Source organism: Acartia tonsa, chromosome 3 (assembly GCF_053477335.1).
Source record: "Acartia tonsa isolate MP-2025a chromosome 3, ASM5347733v1, whole genome shotgun sequence".
Classification (NCBI taxonomy): domain Eukaryota; kingdom Metazoa; phylum Arthropoda; class Copepoda; order Calanoida; family Acartiidae; genus Acartia; species Acartia tonsa.
This window is the reverse complement of record NC_137262.1, coordinates 59,941,115-59,963,115: the sequence shown is the minus strand read 5'-3', so window position 1 is coordinate 59,963,115 and position 22,001 is coordinate 59,941,115. Positions and strand designations below refer to the sequence as shown.

Here is a 22,001-nt window from a genome sequence, read left to right as displayed (position 1 = left end):
AGTCACAATGTATAGAAAATATTGAATTTTTAGAGAAGAAAAAAAAACAAGAACGAAACTTGAAGGTAATGATGCAAAAGGATAGTTCTTTGAAGGTATTCAATGAGTAAAGGTATTTTGAGTAGTGAGACTTTTAACAGTTTTGTAGAATATTATATGTGAAAATGTTCAAAACATTTTTTACTTTTAAGTCCCTTTGTGTCTGTACAGGTTTTGTTAAAGTAAGGTGATGTATCTACATATATCACATTAGAATGGGCGATTTATTTTTTTTCACATCGACAGAATAATTTTTCCGCAATAAGGGAGTCATTTTTCTGCTTATTTTCCGTAAAGGTTTGTTTACTTAGATCTTAAAACAGGAGTAAAAGTCTAAAATTTAAGATGACAGTTGCTTTAATAGGGTACAACGTGAATTTGTGAGAAAAAATCCGGCGGTCTTAACTTCCACCGAAAAACACCAATATTTTTTTTGTCTTTTCTCGTCAAATTAAACAATTTTTAATCATTTTAGACAAAGTTTTATTTTTAATAACATTTTCTTGATATTTTTACATGACACTATAATATTATTTCGTAAGTAGAATTGTAACATGTTTAAAACATTAAAATTCAAAGAATCACAAGTGTCCTAGGTAAATGATTCAAAATTGTCTAGTTTGGCGAGAAAAAGCAAAAAAATTGGCGGGATATAGCGGTTTTCGGCGGTAGAGGAGGATTAGCCGCCATTTCTTCACAGTTCCATATTGTATTATATTATAGCAAATGCCATACCTAACTTTAGCATTCAACTCTTGTTTTAAACTTTTAAATCACATACCTTTACCTAAAATAAGCAGAAAAAGTGACAACCTCATTATAAATACAACAGGGGCCGGGGTTTCCATTGTGGCGGATTTTGTAATAAGCATAAAAAACAAACCGGACTTTTTAGAAGGATAAGGTTATAAATATGAATTTTTTCCCTCACAAATATTTTTTTTCGTGTGATATTTGGATGAGAGTTTGCTGTTAAAAAGTTAGTATTACATGATGATATGCAATAAATGATTTCAGGATTATAATGGATACTCGAAGAGAAAAGACCATGCATACTTGTGAATTTTGTGACAAGCAGTTCACAAGAAAATCTCACCTAGAACTTCACAGAAGGGTTCACACGGGGGAGAAGCCATTCTCATGTGATATCTGTGATATGCGGTTCACAAAGGAATCAAACATGGCTAAGCACAGACGAACTCATACTGGCGAGAAGCCACACGCTTGTGATATTTGTCAACGGGCATTCAATGATAAAAGTGCTTTGATACAACACAGAATGATACATACAGGTGAAAGACCATACTCGTGTGACATGTGCAATAAGGCATTCTCATCTAGTAATAATTTGATAAAGCATAAAAGGATTCATACAGGCGAGAAACCATATTCATGCGATGTTTGTGATAAGGCATTTTCCCAAAGAAGTCATATGTTGGTTCACAAGATGACTCATACAGGCGAAAAACCTTTTTCTTGTGATATATGCAACAAGGCGTTTACACTTAGCAGTGACTTATCTGTCCATAAAATAATTCACACAGGCGAGAGACCATATTCGTGTAACTTATGCAACACATCTTTTGCATTTAGTTCAGTATTATATAAACATAATAAGTCCGCCAGACATTTAGAAATGGTTAGAAAATCTACTAATATTGATATGAAAGTATCAGTATCCACATCTTTCATTGATTGTGCGCAAGATAATGTTAAGAAAGAAGTGAAGGAGGAAATAATTGATGATGATCCTCTTACTAATCAAATGGGAAGCTATAACCTTCATTTTATAAAAGAGGAGCCATTGGGTGATGTAGAATTTAAATTGGATGAATTATCAAATGATGATGATGAATTGATACCACTTGGCATAGAATGTAATGTTGAAATAAAGGAAGAATCATAAAATAAAAGGGGACCATCCAGGAACGAGTAATGTTAACACCTTCCTTCAGTAATGGCAAAAAAATGATTTGTTAAATATAGTTAAATGAACTAAAAAAATTAGGTCCACCACGGTTTTATGTCGAAAAATAATGAAAATAATGAGAATTTTACAACATACAGTTAACTTTAAAATGAATGGTGTAAAAATCAGAAAAACATTAATTACACTGTTAAAATTAAAAATAACCATACCTTTTGATAAATATATGACGTGTAACACAAAATTTTATTTTAGTGTGTTAGAATTTGATGGTATAAAGTGCCAAAATATTTCTTAATTTTTTTCACGTTTCCGTGGTAGAACTTGATTTATTTCGTTCACTACTATATTTATCAGAAACCTAGTTGGTATATCCTTATGTAAAAGTAACAGGATCGTTCTGTCTGAAGGATCTAACTAACTGCTGATCCAATTTAGTTCTCTTTTACAGGGTAGCTTCTCATAGATCCTGGGAAGGTTTATATCTATTTTGGGAGAGGGTATCGAAAAAAAAAACATAACTGACCCCATCTAGCACTGAAAAAATATTTTTTTGGGGAAACAGATGATCTATACATAGATTAAAAACAAAACATTTTACGTGTCCATAGAGGCCTCGAGAGGAGTATCTGCTAGTTTAATGTTAATGCTAAAAGGTCCTTAAAATTACTATCTCATTTGTACATAGTCCCTTTTCCATTTATATACAATGACAATGTAAACTTTTAATTTAATTTTTAAAATATCAGAAGAAGTCTTGATTTATATTGAAACTACCAAAAATTTTGATAATTTGCCGGGGAAATTCGGAGTAAAAAAGTTGTTTTTTATTTTATTTTTCCATAAATCTTTCTTTAAAATAATACTATGAATAATACCTAATATACCTTTATAGAGAGAATATTTTTATGTATTAAATATTTTGTATCAAAAAGTGATAATTTTCAGTATTATTTATAAAGCATATTTTTGAAATAATGGTTATGTTATTATAAAATCAATAAAAAACATCTTTTAAAGAAACATGAGAAGGTTAAAACAAAATATGAATTCTTTTAAACACTTTGATTTTCAAAAAGAATATTTTCTTAGATTACATGAAATATGTGAAACCTATATTTATAATAATATATATAAAATTGTTTATAATTGCAGATTTGTATCTTAAAAATGGAGGATCCTTACTTCATTGTTCTCTGACACAAAAAAACACATGTTGAACTGGATGAATCTATCAGGTTGTACAAAGAATGGGGGGGGGGGGGGGGGTATTGCAACCATCTCTTAATCAATTCGCAAATGGCACTTAAATTCCGAATTTCGTTAGTTACGAAACTTGGCATGAGCAATCCTTGGTAGGTCTCTTTTCCCTAAATTGAACAAATAGTTGAAAAAGCAACGGCTGACTACTGGAGGCTGAGCGTAGCACGGTTTACTAAAAATCTATAAAATGTTTTTGTATCATTTCACATGAGTTAAAGCAAAAATATGTTTCGAAAAGTTGATTCCTATGTAATGAATGATAGATTTGTCCTAGAAATAGCCAAAAAAAAAAGGCCTTAACAGCTGAACGGTTAGCCATTACTTTTCTAACTTTTTGATCCATTTAGGGAAATATACCTATTAAGGATTGCTCATGCCAAGTTTCATAGCGAAATTCGGATTCTAAGTGTCATTTGCGCATTGATTACGAGATGGTTGCATACCCCCCCCCCCTTTTTTTTTAGAATCATAGCCATTTTATAAACAGGGAATTGTAAGTGTCCTATAATGTATAATCCTAGAATCGTGATTTTTTTGTATTTACTTCTCTTCGGGGTAGAGATACCCTCCACAAAATAGATAATAACCTATCCTGGATCTATAAGAAGCTTCACTGTAAAGTAGAATCATATAGGTTAATCGGTTAGGGACACCCTTCAATAAAGACACACATAAGGATTGGCAAGGAGAGGAAATTTCTGCCATTTTTTATTAAAGGTATGTGTTCTATGAATTTTAAACAGGAGTATAACGGTAAAATTTTGCATGGGAGATGTTTTAATGGGTCCAGCTTGGATTTGCATAAAGAGGCGCCTTTTATCGTCAAATTGGACACTTTAAAATCAATTAAGACAAACTTTTATTTCACAAAAATTTCCCTTATATTTCACTCGACATATGTGTTTTTTAAGTTGTTATGTTATATTGGATCCCTGCAGGGTTAATGCACCGCAGGTTTAAGTTCCGCAGGGGTTTAGGCAAAGTGAAAACAACTACTTCCCTCTATTTCTAATTCATCAATCAGTGAGGGGGTTGGTTATTAGTGTTCAACTGGCACTTTGTGTTAAATCACCAGTCAATCAGAACATTAACTTTCTGTAGATTTTACAGTCATTCTATTAATGATTTTTTTGGAAAACGTTCACGAAATTCATTTAGGTATTTATCTCAGTTTCTTTTCAAGTTTTATGATAATATCTGTTTTCATACAACATATACCTAAAGAAATTATTTTATTTTCTTTATATACAACATATTTTTATTTTCTTTATATACATATAAGACATAAATATACAAAAAGCCCCCCCCCCCCATGAGTTAGGCTTTAAAAACCAATAGAATACTTTAAAAATATGTTAGGTTAGGTTAAGCGTCCACTCTGACGTTTGTCACTTCTGTGTTTGTCCTAGGACCTTATTTTTTGTTTAATTAAATAATTTTGATATTTATTTTCTTGTTTAGTAATCTTTGCGGATTCATGAGGAGGATTATTACCTGGAAACTCTAAGAAATCCGCAGGCATCAACAGTCAAAAAGAAGTTTGCTGATAAAGAAAGGGGGGGAGGGGGCGAAAGTGACAATTTTTGAAACCAAAACTAAAAGTCAAAGGAACTCAACTAAAAAAAGAGTTGCAGGTCTGAGATCTTGCATGGCAGTTGCTTTATAGGGGTATAATATGAAACTGTGAAGAAACGGTGGCGCAACCGCCGAAAACCGCCGTTTCCCAACGAATTTTTTTTTTTGCCTTTTCTCGCCAAATAAGACAATTTTCAATCACCTGAGATAAACTTTTTTTCATAAAAATTTCCTTCATATTTACCCTTGAATCTTGTAATATTTCATACATGTCAAAAAACAAATTGCAAGTGTTATGTGCAAATATAAGGAACGGCAGGAAAGTGGGAGGCTGCAAATGCAGGAGAAGAGAAGTGTGGTATTAATAAAAGTATGATTTCATAAATGGTATGGTTTTCGGCTGTATTCTTGAAAAAAACTTCCATGAAAAGTACCTTCAGGAAAATTCTTACAGATCAGTGCTATTTTAAAATATTTTCTTATCAACTTTTGCAAAATTTATCTACTAAGAATTTTCAGATTCAAATGCGAGAAGAAAAAACTTACCCCCCCCCCCCTTATTTATTTATGTTTATTTCTTAAAAATAATTATGTTTTCTTTTATTAAGGAGGCGTATGATTTACATGTCCAGCGCAGCATAAAGTGTGAAGAGTGTGGCCGTGGCTTCTGCTTTCCTTCACGACTCAAGCAACACCACAACCAAAATTTGTGTAAATCCAACAACAAACAAAAAAGAAATCCAGCAAAATGGAACATCAACATCACAATGGAAAGTGTAGGTAAACGAGAAATAAAAAGAAGAATGATCCAAACTAAATCAGAAGGTCCAGCTTCTAAAATAAAGAAGCTATATTCTTGTAATTTGTGTGAAGAGAAATTTACAAAAACTAAACATCTGAGAGAACACAAAGGGATCCATAAAGAACATGATAAGCCAGCCTTATGTCCTGTTTGTGGAAAGACTGTTAAAAACAGGCTTAATTTGAAAAATCATATAAGAAATCATCATGAATGTGATTTGTGCCAAAAGACTTTCTTTAACTTATATAAGCATAAAAAGATTCATTCTGGAGAAAGACTTAGACCACATATATGCCTTATTTGTGATATGGCTTTTAGTGAGAAATTTGGGTTAGATAGACATGAAAAAACAGACAAACATTTGAAGAATGTGGAGGAAAAAGTGTCTAAAGATGAATATAACATTGATTTTATTGATTGTGATAAAGTTGAAACAAAAGAAGAATCCAATGAAGAAATTATTAAAAAAGATCCTCTTTCTTTCCAGAGAAAAAAAACATTGGATATTGTTGCAGGCTATTATTGTGATATATGCAAAAAGAAGTTTTCCACTGGTTTGGCAAATCATAGAAGGACTCACATAAATCCTCCAATTGTGTGTGCTATATGTCAAATGAAATTCCAAGACAAGAAGGAATTAAATCTCCACATAGGAACCCATGCAAGGGACAAGATGTATCCATGTGATATTTGCCACAAAGCATTTTGGCAGATGGATAAGTTGATGGATCATAAAAAGTCACATAATGACAAGAAGAAACACTCTTACCCAAAATTAACAGATCATGTAAAATCTTCAAAACACTTGAAGGTGTTAAACAAAACAAAAACTAATAAGCAAATACCTTTTGTATCTAATAATGGCATTGAGAAGGAGATTAAAGTAGAAGAAAATATTATCAAAGAAGAAATAAAAGAGGAAGTACTGGATGAGGATCCTCTCTCTATTGAAACAAAGATTGAAAATCTTGAGGAAGATCCCCTTTCTTGGGATCATAATTTTGATGAAGATAAAATTGATATTATCCAACATGAGTTAGAATTTTGATATATTTGTTTGCATTTATTTTTTTCTTTTGCTAAAGATTGTATGGTTCAGGGGTTTATATTCTGCATGGTTGACCCTGCTAGAGAGGAGGGGGGGTATAAAAAATATGTGGTTGGGAGGGGAAATTAAAAATAAAAAGTTCTGAAAATATATTTTTCATTTTTCCCCTTGCTGGAAAAAACTAGGAGTGAAAAAAAATTAATCTTGTGCAGAATATACACCCCTGGTATGTTTATAAGGGTAGTGCGGGGCTAATGCGGTCGGGGGGTACAATTCCGGTCAAACGACCAACCAACTGTTCTAAACGTTTGCGATAGATCTTCAGAAAAGCAAAGTTGTAGTTTATTGCCTATACTTTCATTTCTAAATTCAGCAAATTTTTGTCAGATCACTCCTTCTGTGATTTTTTTGCCCTCAAAAATTTGCCAAAAATTTGCAAAAAAAAAATTTCAAAATAGGCCATGTTCAACCTAAAATTGTGAAAAAATGGTAAGTCCTAGCGACCTCAGGGTTTTTGTGAATGAAAGATATGGCATTCATTTATCGTTTGCAATTGGAGGCGTTGTTCTAACTTGATTTTTTCATAATTTTTTTTCGTCTAAAAAAAATGTTGTTATTCCGGTCACTTTTTTTACTTTTTTTTTTTACTGTATTTATAAATGTATAATACCCTTATGTTTTTTCAGGTGATCTGGAAGCATGAACAACCCAAATGCATGACCTAAGCTTTAATCATTGCCTTGCCAGTTGTGTGATGTACATTACTAGTCATTTTACTGCTTGTATTATGCCATGTTTTGTTGCCTAAGCTTTTCAATTTGTAAAGACATTTAAAATTTTTCAGACACATTTTTATAGTAATAGGAAGAGTATATCACCCAAAGGAACGCCTTAAATATTTGCCTGAAGATCTAACAGCTGCATTGGCTCATGTAAGAAGGGGTATGTCTATTAGAAAGACCGCTAGAAGATTTAAAATTCCATATGAAACCCTTGCATCTTTTTCGTATAAGAGGGTGTTCGCGATTTTTGCGCGGTTTGGATTTTTTATGTCAAATCGGCTAGGATTCAGCTAGAAAGGTGTTTAAGGTGTCTATAGAAAGCTCTTTGCATGTCCTAACAAAAACTCCCCAGGATATGGGTTCTATCTCCAAGATTTAGAGTACATATTCAAGATTTTGTATTTTCAAAATTCTTGTTGCATAAAATGTGTTGAAATATTAGAGTTAGACCCTTTATCATTTCGAGTTAATTGTCAGGCATGTAATTTTACATCTTTAGACACCTTAACCACCCTTGTAGGTCAATCCTAGCCAATTTGAGACAAGAAAAAATGTATCAAAAACTGCTGTCAAAACTGGCAGGATTTTTAGAATTAAAAATTTTTTGGGAAAAAATCACTTATTTCAAGAAGATCCAAGACCTGCGAATCAGAAATTGACTCTAATTTATGTATAATAAAGCTTAAAAAACCTAATCATATAATAAAAAGTATGATTTTTTAAAAAAAAGTTTGCATGAAAAAAATTGATGTTTTTTTTGCGATTTTACCGACTTTTTTTAAATGGGGAAAATGTGGTCAAAAAATTGTCTGATCTGCATGCGACTAGTACCGTTAGAAAGCTAATGACCTCAGCTTTCTACTCATAGTTTAAAATGTAAAAAAAAATATTTTAAGGGGGTGTTCCAGTCCAGGGCTGTGCAAAACCCGGGTTTTTTTTAAAATACCCCGGGGTCGTGGAAAATAGGGGTTTTACCCGGGTTTTAGGGGTTTCTTGGGGTTTTTTAGGGTATTTTGGGTTTTTATAGTTTTTATACTGTAAAAGCTTGAATAATATATTATATATAATTACCTATATAATATGTAATAGACGATTCTTTCTATGGCGCAGCGAGTTTCATAGTATTTTCACAGTAGCTTTTCTCTTATTTCTACCCCTGCGGGGAAATCTTTACCCCTTAACTAACCTAACCTAAAATAACCTATTATTAGCTACTATAAAAATACAAAGAAAACCACTGTGCCATGAAACCAATTAGGTCCATTCTTTTAATGTTTAGAAACAGGCTAGGACATAAGAAAGATGAAAAGTTGGCTGCTATTTACAGGAAAAACAGAAAAAAATGCAAAAATCTAAAGATCCTAAAACTGTATGTGCTTTTCTTGCTGGTATATCTCTTCCTGAGCTCGTGACAATGGCAAAATCAAGCACAGCAGTCTATTCCTTTGTTAAATACATGCAAGGGGTCAATGAAAAATATATTTTTTTATATAAACAATGAAAAATAAACTTATTTTTGAAACAATTTTACTTTTTTTTTAATAAAACCCCAAAAACCCAAAACCCCATGGGTTTTTTAAGGTGGGTTAAAGGGCAAAAAACCCGGGTGGGTTTTGGGTAGGGTTTTTTATCTGCCAACCCTGTGTTCCACCCCCCCAAAGTCAACTGACCGAAATAGCCCCACCGGTGGGGTTATTCCGGTAAAGGCCAACCGCCGCCCTTTAAACCGATTTTTGACCGACTTCTAGTTGCGAGATCTTAACGGGACCAAGACAGGCTTCTTCGTTATTGCCATATCTTTCATTTGCACTCTTAAAAACCGGAAAAAAATTTGGGAAGTATGTTTTTTTTAAGTTGAAGCAAAAAATTGACCGGAATAGCCCCGCACTACCCAAACACTTTAAGTTTCTTTCAACATGTGAATGCATTATATATAACTTTTGACTAACAGTAACAAATACCTCATAAAGTTATTCTTTCAAATTACATGTCTACATCTAAAAATAATATATTTCTTTTAAATCCTATTATATAAAGCAGTAGGTAAGGGTTTTTTTTGTCTGATACTTAAGATCTCAATAACTACTGAACTGATTGGGTTATCTATTTTATGTAAGCTTCATGAAGGCACCAAGAAGATTTTAGGCTTTTTCATTTTTAGATTTTTGTCTTGGGATGGATTTAAGCTATTTTTTTTTTATTACAGAGTCTCTATATGATAGGGGCGTATCTGCTAGTACATATATAAAGGAACTTAATATATTGTATATATTTTGTATGCTGTAGTTAAATTGAAAATCGTTTTGTAAAATTATTTATATATTTTTTCAGATTAGTAAATGAATATAAAACCTATGGTGGCACTTTAACCTGTGGCTTAAAGGTTTATGTACAATAACATAACATTTCTATAGGTGGGTACTAAAAGATATTTTTTTTTAAGCGCTGCTTCTCATTAATTTTGGTACGTTCGTATGTTAGTGATTTACTTGATATGATATGATATTTAATCCTGTGCAACTGCGCGCCTCTTGCACGGCAGCTTGCAGGCCTACATGACCATTTGCACCAACATACATTACATTAATGGCCTTAATAATAACCTTATTAATTACAAAATTTTAAGCTAGGGGCGCTAACTCGCTGCTGGTGCCAGTACAGCGAGTTAGCAACAAATAAGTTTATTAAAAATTATAATATATAATAATTATAACTTTTGGTTAAGTTAGGTTAGGTTATAGAAGGTTAAGAGTAGCCCCACCCGCATGGTTATTGTACATTTTGTATAGGTCCAGCCCGAAGGATAAGTTCCGCCAATAGAAAAAGTGGGAAGGGAATTTTGAAGGAAAGCACCATTATTTAATTAGTTGGCCAGGAATGGATTGTTTAATACACTAGTCCGTAAAGTTTTATAATAATGTTTTATATTCTTTGGCTAAACAACTTTTGGGACTTAAGTAAATTTTGATTGGTTGGTCAATTAAGTAGTGTTCGAATGTTTCAAGTACTAATTTTGATCATTTTCTACAGAAGGGGTAATTTTGTATATCTTCATTGGGGATGTACGGTACATCAATTTGTCGGCCATTGTCTTATCCATTAAGATCCCTGGGGCAATAGGGATATGATATGCTTGCTAGGCTCTGCAAGGATAGGAATTAATTAATAAATATTTATCTTTTAGGGTTAGAATCAAATCAACTCCATCAAATTAAACAGCAAATTGCTATCAGTTAAACTCTTAATCAGTTTGATATTGATTATATTACTAGGTATAATCTTTTCAAAAGCGAAGCTTTTCTACAATTAGGGTGAGTCCGTCCGGAACGTAATGTTTTTATCATTAATTTAGGCATGTGAGAATTGTCCTAGCGATTGAGGACTTTGCATGATAATCCCTACAACAGTTAGGTACAATTTAGAATGCGTAGCAACTCGAATCTTTACCAGAATGTCCGTTTAAATCATGTTTTTTTTTACAACAATTTTTAAAGTTATATAATTATCCTATATGTCTCAAATTTAGAATACGGATTCCTAGGACAACATAGTACAATATAAAGAGCAAGCATCTCTATAATCAGGATAAAAATTTAAGTAGTGTGTCCTTAAACGTTGTGCTGTATTTTATCAGTTTTTCAAGGAATTTACATTTCTATTTCGACTTTTATACATTTTTATTCTTCTTATTCATCTCTGACACTCTACAAGTGTTAGTGTTCGTTTGTCCCACCATTTCCGAGCTTCGCTTTTCCTTTTTCATACAAATATTTATAGGCTCCTGTTAGAATTCAATAGTTCTCATTCATTATTTATCTGTAATTTTAATTCAAGGCCAGGGTGTAAATTTCTGTACAATAAAAATGAAAAGAAAAAAAATGTTTAAAGTTACAGGTCAACTTATAAAACAAAATATGCATCTTTTTTAATATTATTCACAAATTTGAAGAAAAAAGATGCATATTTTGTTTTATGAGTTGATTTGTAACTTTAAAAAAAATTTTTTTTTTCATTTTTACCTGTACAGAGACCACCTGGAGGCCTGGAGCTCCGGAACCTGGAGGCCTATCCAAAAAATCTTAAAACTTCGTGAGATTTATCATATAAGAATGATTTTATCATTAATAACCTATCCTCTCAGTCCAAAGATAAAGCCTAGGTGCCAGGTTTACGCAAATGTGTCAAAACTTCCCCCCCCCCCCCCTTATTTATTTATGTTTATTTCTTAAAAATAATTAAGTTTTCTTTTATTAGGGAGGCGTTTGATTTACATGTCCAGCGCAGCATAAAGTGTGAAGAGTGTGGCCATGGCTTCTGCTTTCTTTCACGACTCAAGCAACACCGCAACCGAAATTTGTGTAAATCCAACAACAAACAAAAAAGGAATCCAGCATCAGCAAAATTGAACATCAACATCACAATGGAAAGTGTAGGTAAAAGAGAAAGGGCAAAGCAAGGAAGATTTGCCAAAGCACTGCCATACGTTGTTGGTCATTGTGAAGATTGTGGCAAGAGTTTTCGAGCTAGCTCTCAAGAGAATTTAAATAAAAACTTGGTGCGTCACAGAAGAAGTCACTGCCAACCTATAAAAGGTAATTAAAAAGCTTTTGTTAACTTTGGCGCTTTTACACAAAGTACCCTCTCAAGGAGCAATGATACCCATCCCCCTTATATTTGAAATAAATTGAGAATAATGGTGGGAGAAATTTTCTTTTTTTTATTACTTTTGTTCTGGTTAAATTAAATTAGAGTTGATATTGGCTACTGTGTAGCACTAGTAAGGCATAGTAAAAATTTCAATTTCAATTTAATTTTAAAAATTTGTTTAATTTAGATGCTGCTGCGGAGATAATCTACAGTAATGTTGACAGTTCAGGAAACAGCAATTTTCATGATACTGGCTTTCTTTCTTCCACACCATTATCTCCACATGAACATGAAACAAGGGCTCGGCAAAGAACAAAAGAATTTACTGCTAACATCACAATGGAAAGTGTAGGTAAAAGAGAAATAAAAAGAAGAATCATCCAAACGAAATCAGAAGGTCCCGCTGCTAAAGTAAAGAAGCTATATCCTTGTAATTTGTGTGAAGAGAAATTTAGAAAAGATAAACATCTGAGAGAACACAAAAGGATCCATAAAGAACATGATAAGCCAGCCTTATGTCCTGTTTGTGGAAAGACTGTTAAAAACAGGCTTAATTTGAAAAATCATATGATAAATCATCATGAATGTAATTTGTGCCAAAAGACTTTCTTTGACTTATATAAGCATAAAAAGATTCATTCTGGAGAAAGGCCACATATATGCCTTATTTGTGATATGGCTTTTAGTGAGAAATTTGGGTTAGATAGACATGAAAAAACAGACAAACATTTGAAGAATGTGGAGGAAAAAGTGTCTAAAGATGAATATAACATTGATTTTATTGATTGTGATAAAGTTGAAACAAAAGAAGAATCCAATGAAGAAATTATTAAAAAAGATCCTCTTTGCATCCAAAGAAATACTCCATTGGTTATTGTAACAGGCTATCATTGTAATATATGTAAAGAAAAGTTTTCACATGCTCATGGTTTGGCAATACATAGAAGGACTCACATAAATCCTCCAATTGTGTGTGCTATATGACAAATGAAATTCCAAGACAAGAAGGAATTAAATCTCCACATAGGAACCCATGCAAGGGACAAGATGTATCCATGTGATATTTGCCACAAAGCATTTTGGCAGATGGATAAGTTGATGGATCATAAAAAGTCACATAATGACAAGAAGAAACACTCTTACCCAATATTAACAGATCATGTAAAATCTTCAAAACACTTGGAGGTGTTGAACGAAACTAAAACTAATCAGCAAATACCTTTTGTATCTAATAATGGCATTGAGAAGGAGATTAAAGTAGAAGAAAATATTATCAAAGAAGAAATAAAAGAGGAAGTACTGGATGAGGATCCTCTCTCTATTCAAACAAAGATTGAAAATCTTGAGGAAAATCCCCTTTCTTGGGATCAAAATTATGATGAAGATAAAATTGATATTATCCAACATAAGTTAGAATTTTGATTTATTGGTTTACATGTATTTTTTTTCTTACTCTACAGATTGTATGTTTCAGGGGTGTATATTCTGCATGGTTGACTCTGCTCAAGGGGGAGGGGGGGGGGGAGTGGAAATAAAAAATATGTGGTTGGGGGAAAAAATATGAATAAAATAAATAGTTCTGAAAATATTTTTCCATTTTTCCCTTTCCTTGCACTACTAAAATATAGGTTTTTTAGCCAAAAAGTCGAATACTCTGGAAATTCGACCAGATATCATTTATTTATACCTATATAGAGAGCTCCACGTCTTTATTTAAATCATAAGTGCATAGCCTAAAGAATAAATTGCATTTGAACTTGAGTTTATTTTTCCTTGAAAAAAAGCTGTAAAAATGTGTTTTTAACCTAACAAATTCATTAAAAAAATCCGTAAGTTAAAATATGAAAAATCCGGGAAGCTTTTTAGTAATAAAATTTATTTTTAGTGTGATTATTTCATAAATAACAAACATACCATATTTTGCAATAGATCATTTAAAAGCTCTAAAACAATTTGTTTTGCTTGTGAAAGAAAAGGCAAGAATTGCCAAGATTAAGAGAAAAATGAAACAGTGTTTGTTCTTGAAAATCTTGTGCAAATGAAGGAACTAACACAGTTAGGGAGTTGAATCCATTTTTATAGAAGCAGAAATATAATCTATGATTATGGTTTTGACCCTCTAAAACTGTAATCTACCTTTCCACTTTCCCCTCTCTTGGTGAAGATATCTTCAACGCCGATACGATTTTTGAAATGTAAGATTCTACTTTCCCTTCTCTTGGTGAAGATATCTTCAACGCCGATACGATTTGTGAAATGTAAGATTCCACTTTCCCCTCTCTTGGTGAAGATATCTTCAACGCCGATACGTTATTTGAAATTTAAGATTCCACTTTTGCCTCTCTTGGTGAAGATATCTTCAACAAGAGAGACAAAAGTGGAATCTTATATTTCAAAAATCGTATCGGCGTTGAAGATATCTTCACCAAGAGAGGGGAAAGTGGAAGGGTAGATTACAGTTTTAGAGGGTCCAAACCATAATCATAGATTATATTTCTGCTTCTATAAAAATGGATTCAACTCCCTAACTGTAACAGGTCTTTGTAATACTTGTAAAAACATGTTTATAAAACATATTTGTAATTATGAATTATAAATTCAAAGTGATGTGTCTATTAAAAGCAAAACTGTTCTAAAAATAGTGACGGTCCGTTCGCCCATCCATATAGTTTCTTCCCTGTTAACTTAGGCATGATAGAATTGTCTTATTGATTTCAAACTTTGCATGGTGATTCCTTTAGTAGTTAAGTATTTATTTAGAAAACGTAGCAACTGTATAATCGTTACCAGAATGTCCGTAGTCAGTTTTTCAATAAATTTACTTCAATTTTGTTTTGACATTTAAAATATTTACATATATTATAATTTTTCTCTAAGTGTTGATGTTCGTTCGTCCTAGTGACCTATTCCATTATGAGAATCTGAATTGCTATAATAATTTTTTTGAAATCTTTATATACTTTGAAATTTATTTCAAATTTTGAATGCAATCTTATTTAATTAAATGTATTTATACAAAAAAAAACAAATATTATTGTGGATTTAAAAGAACTTCATATAAAATAAATGAATAAAACTTGTTGAAATGATGTTAGATTTTTGGAAAATAGAGGGGTTTATTAGGTATAAAATATAAAAATTTGAAAAAAATTAGGCTATGCACTTATGATTTAAATAAAGACGTGGGGATCTCTATTTAGATATAAATAAATTTAGATATAAATAAATGATAACAGGTCGAATTTTCAGAGTATTCCTCTTTTTGGCTAAAAAACCTACATTTTACTAGTGCTTGCTGGAAAAAAATAGAAGGAGAAAAATTTTGCAGCAGGGAAAAAAATGAATCTTGTGCAGAATATACACCCCTGGTATGTTTATAAACACATTGAGTTTCTTTTAACATGTGAATGCATTATATGGAACTTTTGACAGTAACAAATACCTCATAAAGTTATTCAAATTACAGGTCTACCTCTAAAAATAATATATTTCTTTTAAATCCTATAATATAAAGCAGTAGGTAAGTTTTTTTTATGTCTGATGCTTAAGATCTCAATAATTACTGAACTGTTTCGGTTATCTATTTTATGTAAGCTTTACGAAGGCCCCAAGATGATTTTAGGTTTTTTTTTCACTTTTAGATGTATTGCTTTGGATGGTTTTAAGCTATTTATCTAGCACCTTTGAATACAGAGCCTCTAGATGCTAGGGGTGCATCTGATAGTACATATATAAAGGAACTAAATATATTGTATGTTGTAGTTAAATTGAAAATCGTTTTGTAAAATTATTTATATATTTTTTTCAGATTAGTAAATGAATATAAAACCTATGGTGGTACTTTAATCTGTGGCTTAAAGGTTTATGTACAAATACATAACAGTTCTATAGGTAGGTACTAAACAATATATTTTTCATTTTTACCTGTACAGAGACCACCTGGAGGCCTGGAGCTCCGGAACCTGGAGGCCTATCCAAAAAATCTTAAAACTTCGTGAGATTTATCATATAAGAATGATTTTATCATTAATAACCTATCCTCTCAGTCCAAAGATAAAGCCTAGGTGCCAGGTTTACGCAAATGTGTCAAAACTTCCCCCCCCCCCCCTTATTTATTTATGTTTATTTCTTAAAAATAATTAAGTTTTCTTTTATTAAGGAGGCGTATGATTTACATGTCCAGCGCAGCATAAAGTGTGAAGAGTGTGGCCATGGCTTCTGCTTTCTTTCACGACTCAAGCAACACCGCAACCGAAATTTGTGTAAATCCAACAACAAACAAAAAATGAATCCAGCATCAGCAAAATTGAATATCAACATCACAATGGAAAGTGTAGGTAAAAGAGAAAGGGCAAAGCAAGGAAGATTTGCCAAAGTACTGCCATACGTTGTTGGTCATTGTGAAGATTGTGGCAAGAGTTTTCGAGCTAGCTCTCAAGAGAATTTAAATAAAAACTTGGTGCGTCACAGAAGAAGTCACTGCCAACCTATAAAAGGTAATTAAAAAGCTTTTGTTAACTTTGGTGCTTTTACACATAGTACCCTCTCAAGGAGCAATGATACCCATCCCCCTTATATTTGAAATAAATTGAGAATAATGGTGGGAGAAATTTTCTTTTTTTATTACTTTTGTTCTGGTTAAATTAAATTAGAGTTGATATTGGCTACTGTGTAGCACTAGTAAGGCATAGTAAAAATTTCAATTTAATTTTAAAAATTTGTTTAATTTAGATGCTGCGGAGATAATCTACAGTAATGTTGACAGTTCAGGAAACAGCAATTTTCATGATAGTGGCTTTCTTTCTTCCACACCATTATCTCCACATGAATATGAAACAAGGGCTCGGCAAAGAACAAAAGAATTTACTGCTAACATCACAATGGAAAGTGTAGGTAAAAGAGAAATAAAAAGAAGAATCATCCAAACGAAATCAGAAGGTCCAGCTTCTAAAGTAAAGAAGCTATATTCTTGTAATTTGTGTGAAGAGAAATTTACAAAAGATGAACATCTGAGAGAACACAAAAGGATCCATAAGGAACATGATAAGCCAGCCTTATGTCCTGTTTGTGGAAAGACTGTTAAAAACAGGCTTAATTTGAAAAAACATATGATAAATCATCATGAATGTGATTTGTGCCAAAAGACTTTCTTCGACTTATATAAGCATAAAAAGATACATTCTGGAGAAAGACTTAGACCACATATATGCCTTATTTGTGATATGGCTTTTAGTGCGAAACATGGGTTAGATAGACATGAAAAAACAGACAAACATTTGAAGAATGTGGAGGAAAAGGTGTCTAAAGATGAATATAACATTGATTTTATTGATTGTGATAAAGTTGAAACAAAAGAAGAATCCAATGAAGAAATTATTAAAAAAGATCCTCTTTGCATCCAAAGAAATACTCCATTGGTTATTGTAACAGGCTATCATTGTAATATATGTAAAGAAAAGTTTTCACATGCTCATGGTTTGGCAATACATAAAAGGACTCACATAAATCCTCTAATTGTGTGTGCTATATGTCAAATGAAATTCCAAGACAAGAAGGAATTAAATCTGCACATAGGAACCCATGCAAGGGACAAGATGTATCCATGTGATATTTGCCACAAAGCATTTTGGCAGATGGATAAGTTGATGGATCATAAAAAGTCACATAATGACAAGAAGAAACACTCTCACCCAATATTAACAGATCATATCAAATCTTCAAAACACTTAGGAATGTTGAACAAAGCTAAAACTAATCAGCAAATACCTTTTGTATCTACAAGTGGCATTGAGAAGGAGATTAAAGAAGAAGAAAATATTATCAAAGAAGAAATAAAAGAGGAAATACTGGATGAGGATCCTCTCTCTATTGAAACAAAGACGGAAAATCTTGAGGAAGATCCCCTTTCTTGGGATCAGAATTTTGATGAAGATAAAATTGATATAATCCAACATAAGTTAGAATTTTGATATATTTGTTTGCATATATTTTTTTCTTTTGCTACAGATTGTATGCTTCAGGGGTTTATATTGTGCATGATTGACCCTGCAAGAGGATGGGAGGGGGGGGGGGGGGAATAAAAATGTGGTTGGGGAGAAAATTTAAAATAAAGAGTTCTAAACAGATTTTTTTCATTTTTCCCCGTTCCTTGCTGGAAAAAACTAGGAGTGAAAAAATTCAATCTTGTGTAGAATATACACCCCTGGTATGTTTATAAACACTTTGAGTTTCTTTCAACATGTGAAAGCATTATATATAACTTTTGACTGACAGTAACAAATACCTCATAAAGTTATTCTTTCAAATTACATGTCTACCTCTAAAAATAATATATTTCTTTTAAATCCTATAATATAAAGCAGTAGGTAAGTTTTTTTTTGTCTGATGCTTAAGATCTCAATAATTACTGAACTGTTTGGGTTATCTATTTTAGGTAAGCTTCATGAAGGCACCAAGAAGATTTTAGGCTTTTTCATTTTCAGATTTTTGTCTTGGGATGGATTTAAGCTATTTTTTTTTATTAAAGAGTCTCTATATGATAGGGGCGTATCTGCTATTACATACATATAAAGGAACTAAATATATTGTATATATTTTGTATGCTGTAGTTAAATTGAAAATCGTTTTGTAAAATTATTTTTATATTTTTTCAGATAAGTTATGAATATAAATACTATGATGGTACTTTAATCTGTGGCTTAAAGGTTTATGCACAAATACATAACAGTTCTATAGGTAGGTAGTAAAAGATATTTTTTTTTTTTTTAAGCGCAGCTTCTCATTAATTTTGGTACGTTCGTATGTTAGTGATTTACTTTTGGTTAAGTTAGGTTAGGTTATAGAAGGTTAAGAGTAGCCCCCTCCGCAAGGTTGTTGCACATTTTGTATAGGTCCAGCCCGAAGGATAAGTTCCGTGAATAGAAAAAAGAGAGCAGGGAATTTTGAAGGAAAGAACCATTATTTCATTAGTTCCTTTGTCCTGTTGTTGTAATGGCTAGGAAGGAAGGACAATGGACTGTTTAATACACTAGTCTCCAAAGTTTTATAACAACGTTTTCTTATTCGTTGGCTAAACAACTTTGGGGAATTAAATAAACTCTGATTGGTTGGTTAATTAAGTAGTGTTTAAACTTTTCAAGTACTAATTTTAATCATTATCTATAGAAGGGGTAATTTTGTATATTATCATTGGGGATGAACATCAATTTGTCGGTCATTGTCATATCCTTTTAGATCCCTGGGGCAATTGGGATATGATATGCTTGCTATGTCCTGCTAGAATAGGAATTAATTAATATTTATCTTTTAGGGTCAGAACCAAATCCACTCAATCGACTTAAACAGCGAGTGCTATTAGCAAAACATTTCATCAGTTCAATATTGTTCGAGTGATATTGATTATATTACTAGGTATGACCTTTTTTTGTTATTAAAAGTGAAGATTTTCTATAATTAGGGTGAGTCCGTCCGGAACGAAGTGCTTTTTTCGTTAATTTAGGCATGTTAGAATTGTCCTTTCGATTTCAAACATTGCATGATGATTCCTATATCAGTTAGGTACAATTTAGAGGGCGTAGCAACTCTATAATCGTTACTAGAATGTCCATTTAAATCATGTTGACTTTTTAACTTTTTACAACAATTTTTAAAGTTATATAATTATCCTACATATCTCAAATTTGGAATACTGATTCCTAGGACAACATAGTACAATATCAAGAGCAAGCATCTCTATAATCAAGTCATAAAAATTTAAGTAGTGTGTCCTTAAACGTTGTGCTGTATATTAACAGTTTTTCAACAAATTTACATTTTTATTTCGACTTTTATACATTTATATTCTACTTATTCTGCTCTACAAGTGTTTCTTTAATTTTAATTTAAGGCCAAGGTGTATATTCTGCATGGGATCCATTGGGAAAGGGGGGAGGGATAAAAATATAGGGGGGGGGGGATTGAAGAAATAAACAGTGGGGGGGCTAGTATTTTTTGAGGGACTTTATGTCTCTTTTTTCTTAATTCCTAAATTTATGACATATTAGGTATAATATTTTTAGGGTTATACTAGAAGTTAGAAGAGAAGTATCAACATGAATTGTGAGTTTTGTGACAAGGAGTTTCCATCAAAATGCAGGTTAGATGATCACAGAAGACTTCATACCGGAGAAAAGCCATTTGAATGTGACATGTGTGAGAAAGCATTTAGACTTAGTAATCAATTGTCTGAGCATAAAAAACTTCATACAGCTGATGAAAGTTATATCAGCATGTTAACCTGTGAAATTTGCGAAAAACTGTTTCCAACAAAATGGAAGCTAGATGAGCACAGAAGAATTCACACCGGAGAGAGACCATATGAATGTGATTTATGTGAAAAGGCATTTGCCCGAAGTGATCAATTGGCTGACCACAAAAGACTGCATGAGGGCGGAAATACATGTGACATTTGTAATAAACAGTTTTCTACGCGGTCCAACTTGATTCAGCATAAAACGATCCATACCGGAGAAAAGCCATTCCAGTGTGACGTGTGTGAGAAATCATTTAGGCTTAGCCAACAATTGTCTGAGCACAAAAGACTTCATACAGCTGATGAAACTTATATCAGCATGTTAACTTGTGATATTTGCAACAAACTGTTTTCTGCAAAATCAAGCTTGGAAAAGCACAGAAGGCTGCATACTGGGGAGAGGCCATTTAAATGTGACTTGTGTGAAGGTGCTTTTGTAACAGCTGCCAAACTGACCGACCATAAAAGAATCCATACAGGTGAGAATACCTGTGACATTTGTAACAAGCAATTTTCTGCAAAATCAAGCTTGATAAAACATAGAATGATACACACCGGAGAGAAACCATATAAATGTGATTTGTGTGAGAAAGCATTTAGACTTAGTGATCAATTGAGGGACCATAAGAGACTTCATACAGGCGAGAATACCTGTGAATTTTGCAACAAGCAGTTTAATCACAAGTTAAGTTTGGATACTCATAGAAGGACTCACACCGGAGAGAAACCATTTAAATGTGATTTGTGTGAAATGGCATTTATAAATAATGATAAACTGTTGGACCATAAAAGAGTTCATACAGGCGAGAATACCTGTGAATATTGCAATAAACAGTTTAATCATAAATCCAGTTTGGATATTCATAGAAGGATTCATACCGGTGTGAAACCATATTCATGTGCTATATGCAACAAGGCCTTCGCTCGAAAAGATAAATTAAATGATCATAATAAATCACAACAACATTTGACGAATTTGCATAGGAAATTGTTTTCCTCTGGTGGATATAATGTTGGTCTTAATGATTATAATAAAGTTGATGTTAAAAACGATGTTAAGGAAGAAGTATTTGATGAAATGCCCCTTTTTGTCCAGATTACTACAGATGATGCTGCAGAAAATGTCAAGATCAATAAAGATATCAAAGAGGAACCATCAGATGAGACTCCTATCTCTACTGACATGAAAATAAAGGAAGAAATACTTGAGGAGATGCCTCTATCTGTCCAGATAACTACTGAGGAAGAGGGAGATATCAAAATGAAAACTGATATTAAAGAAGAAACATCTGATGAAGTTCCACTACCAAGTGAAATTAAGAATGATAATACTAATGAAAATATTAAACAAGAAGTAGGTGATCATCCATATTTTGTTTAATATTTACCTAACTGTTTTATGGGATCGTGGAAAGAAAACGAAGTTGCGGGTTTCATCGTATTTTCACACTAGCTTTTGAGAGTTTATTTAAGGTTAAGTAAATGTTAATGATTGCCCCGCAGGGGCTAGAAACAGGAGAAAAGCTACTGTGAAAATGCGACAAAACCCGCAACTTCGTTTTCTTCACATGACACGTTTTATGAAACTTGTATATAATATCTATTGTAGATTTACTATCATTCATATT

General features: G+C 32.4%; 3 protein-coding genes across 6 annotated transcripts; all 3 read left to right on the top strand.

The window, feature by feature from the left end:
• Nucleotide 1: 1 nt before the first annotated feature.
• LOC145314742 (uncharacterized) lies at nucleotides 2-3,122 on the top strand. Its single transcript, XM_080154799.1, has 2 exons — nucleotides 2-65; nucleotides 1,057-3,122. Exon 2 carries the CDS (start codon nucleotides 1,064-1,066, stop codon nucleotides 1,943-1,945), a length of 882 nt encoding a protein of 293 aa, XP_080010925.1. The 5' UTR covers nucleotides 2-65; nucleotides 1,057-1,063; the 3' UTR covers nucleotides 1,946-3,122.
• LOC145314736 (uncharacterized) lies at nucleotides 3,120-18,132 on the top strand. 2 transcript variants are annotated; one of them, XM_080154786.1, is made up of 6 exons: nucleotides 3,120-3,204; nucleotides 5,413-5,584; nucleotides 12,436-13,559; nucleotides 15,438-15,974; nucleotides 16,243-16,579; nucleotides 16,815-18,132. In XM_080154786.1, exons 5-6 carry the CDS (start codon nucleotides 16,369-16,371, stop codon nucleotides 18,050-18,052), a joined length of 1,449 nt encoding a protein of 482 aa, XP_080010912.1. In that variant the 5' UTR covers nucleotides 3,120-3,204; nucleotides 5,413-5,584; nucleotides 12,436-13,559; nucleotides 15,438-15,974; nucleotides 16,243-16,368; the 3' UTR covers nucleotides 18,053-18,132. The 2 variants fall into 2 exon arrangements, with proteins under 2 accessions (XP_080010912.1, XP_080010911.1); XM_080154785.1 differs by lacking the exons at nucleotides 3,120-3,204; nucleotides 5,413-5,584; nucleotides 12,436-13,559 and having other exon boundaries at nucleotides 15,300-15,974.
• Nucleotides 8,849-21,871, top strand: LOC145314735 (uncharacterized). 3 transcript variants are annotated; one of them, XM_080154782.1, is made up of 3 exons: nucleotides 8,849-9,850; nucleotides 19,393-19,493; nucleotides 20,141-21,871. In XM_080154782.1, the coding sequence occupies exon 3, from the start codon at nucleotides 20,174-20,176 to the stop codon at nucleotides 21,752-21,754; it is 1,581 nt and encodes a 526-aa protein (XP_080010908.1). In that variant the 5' UTR covers nucleotides 8,849-9,850; nucleotides 19,393-19,493; nucleotides 20,141-20,173; the 3' UTR covers nucleotides 21,755-21,871. The 3 variants fall into 3 exon arrangements, with proteins under 3 accessions (XP_080010908.1, XP_080010907.1, XP_080010910.1); XM_080154781.1 differs by lacking the exon at nucleotides 19,393-19,493 and adding an exon at nucleotides 10,621-10,708; XM_080154784.1 differs by lacking the exon at nucleotides 8,849-9,850 and adding an exon at nucleotides 18,349-18,818.
• The last annotated feature ends 130 nt before the right edge of the window (nucleotides 21,872-22,001 follow it).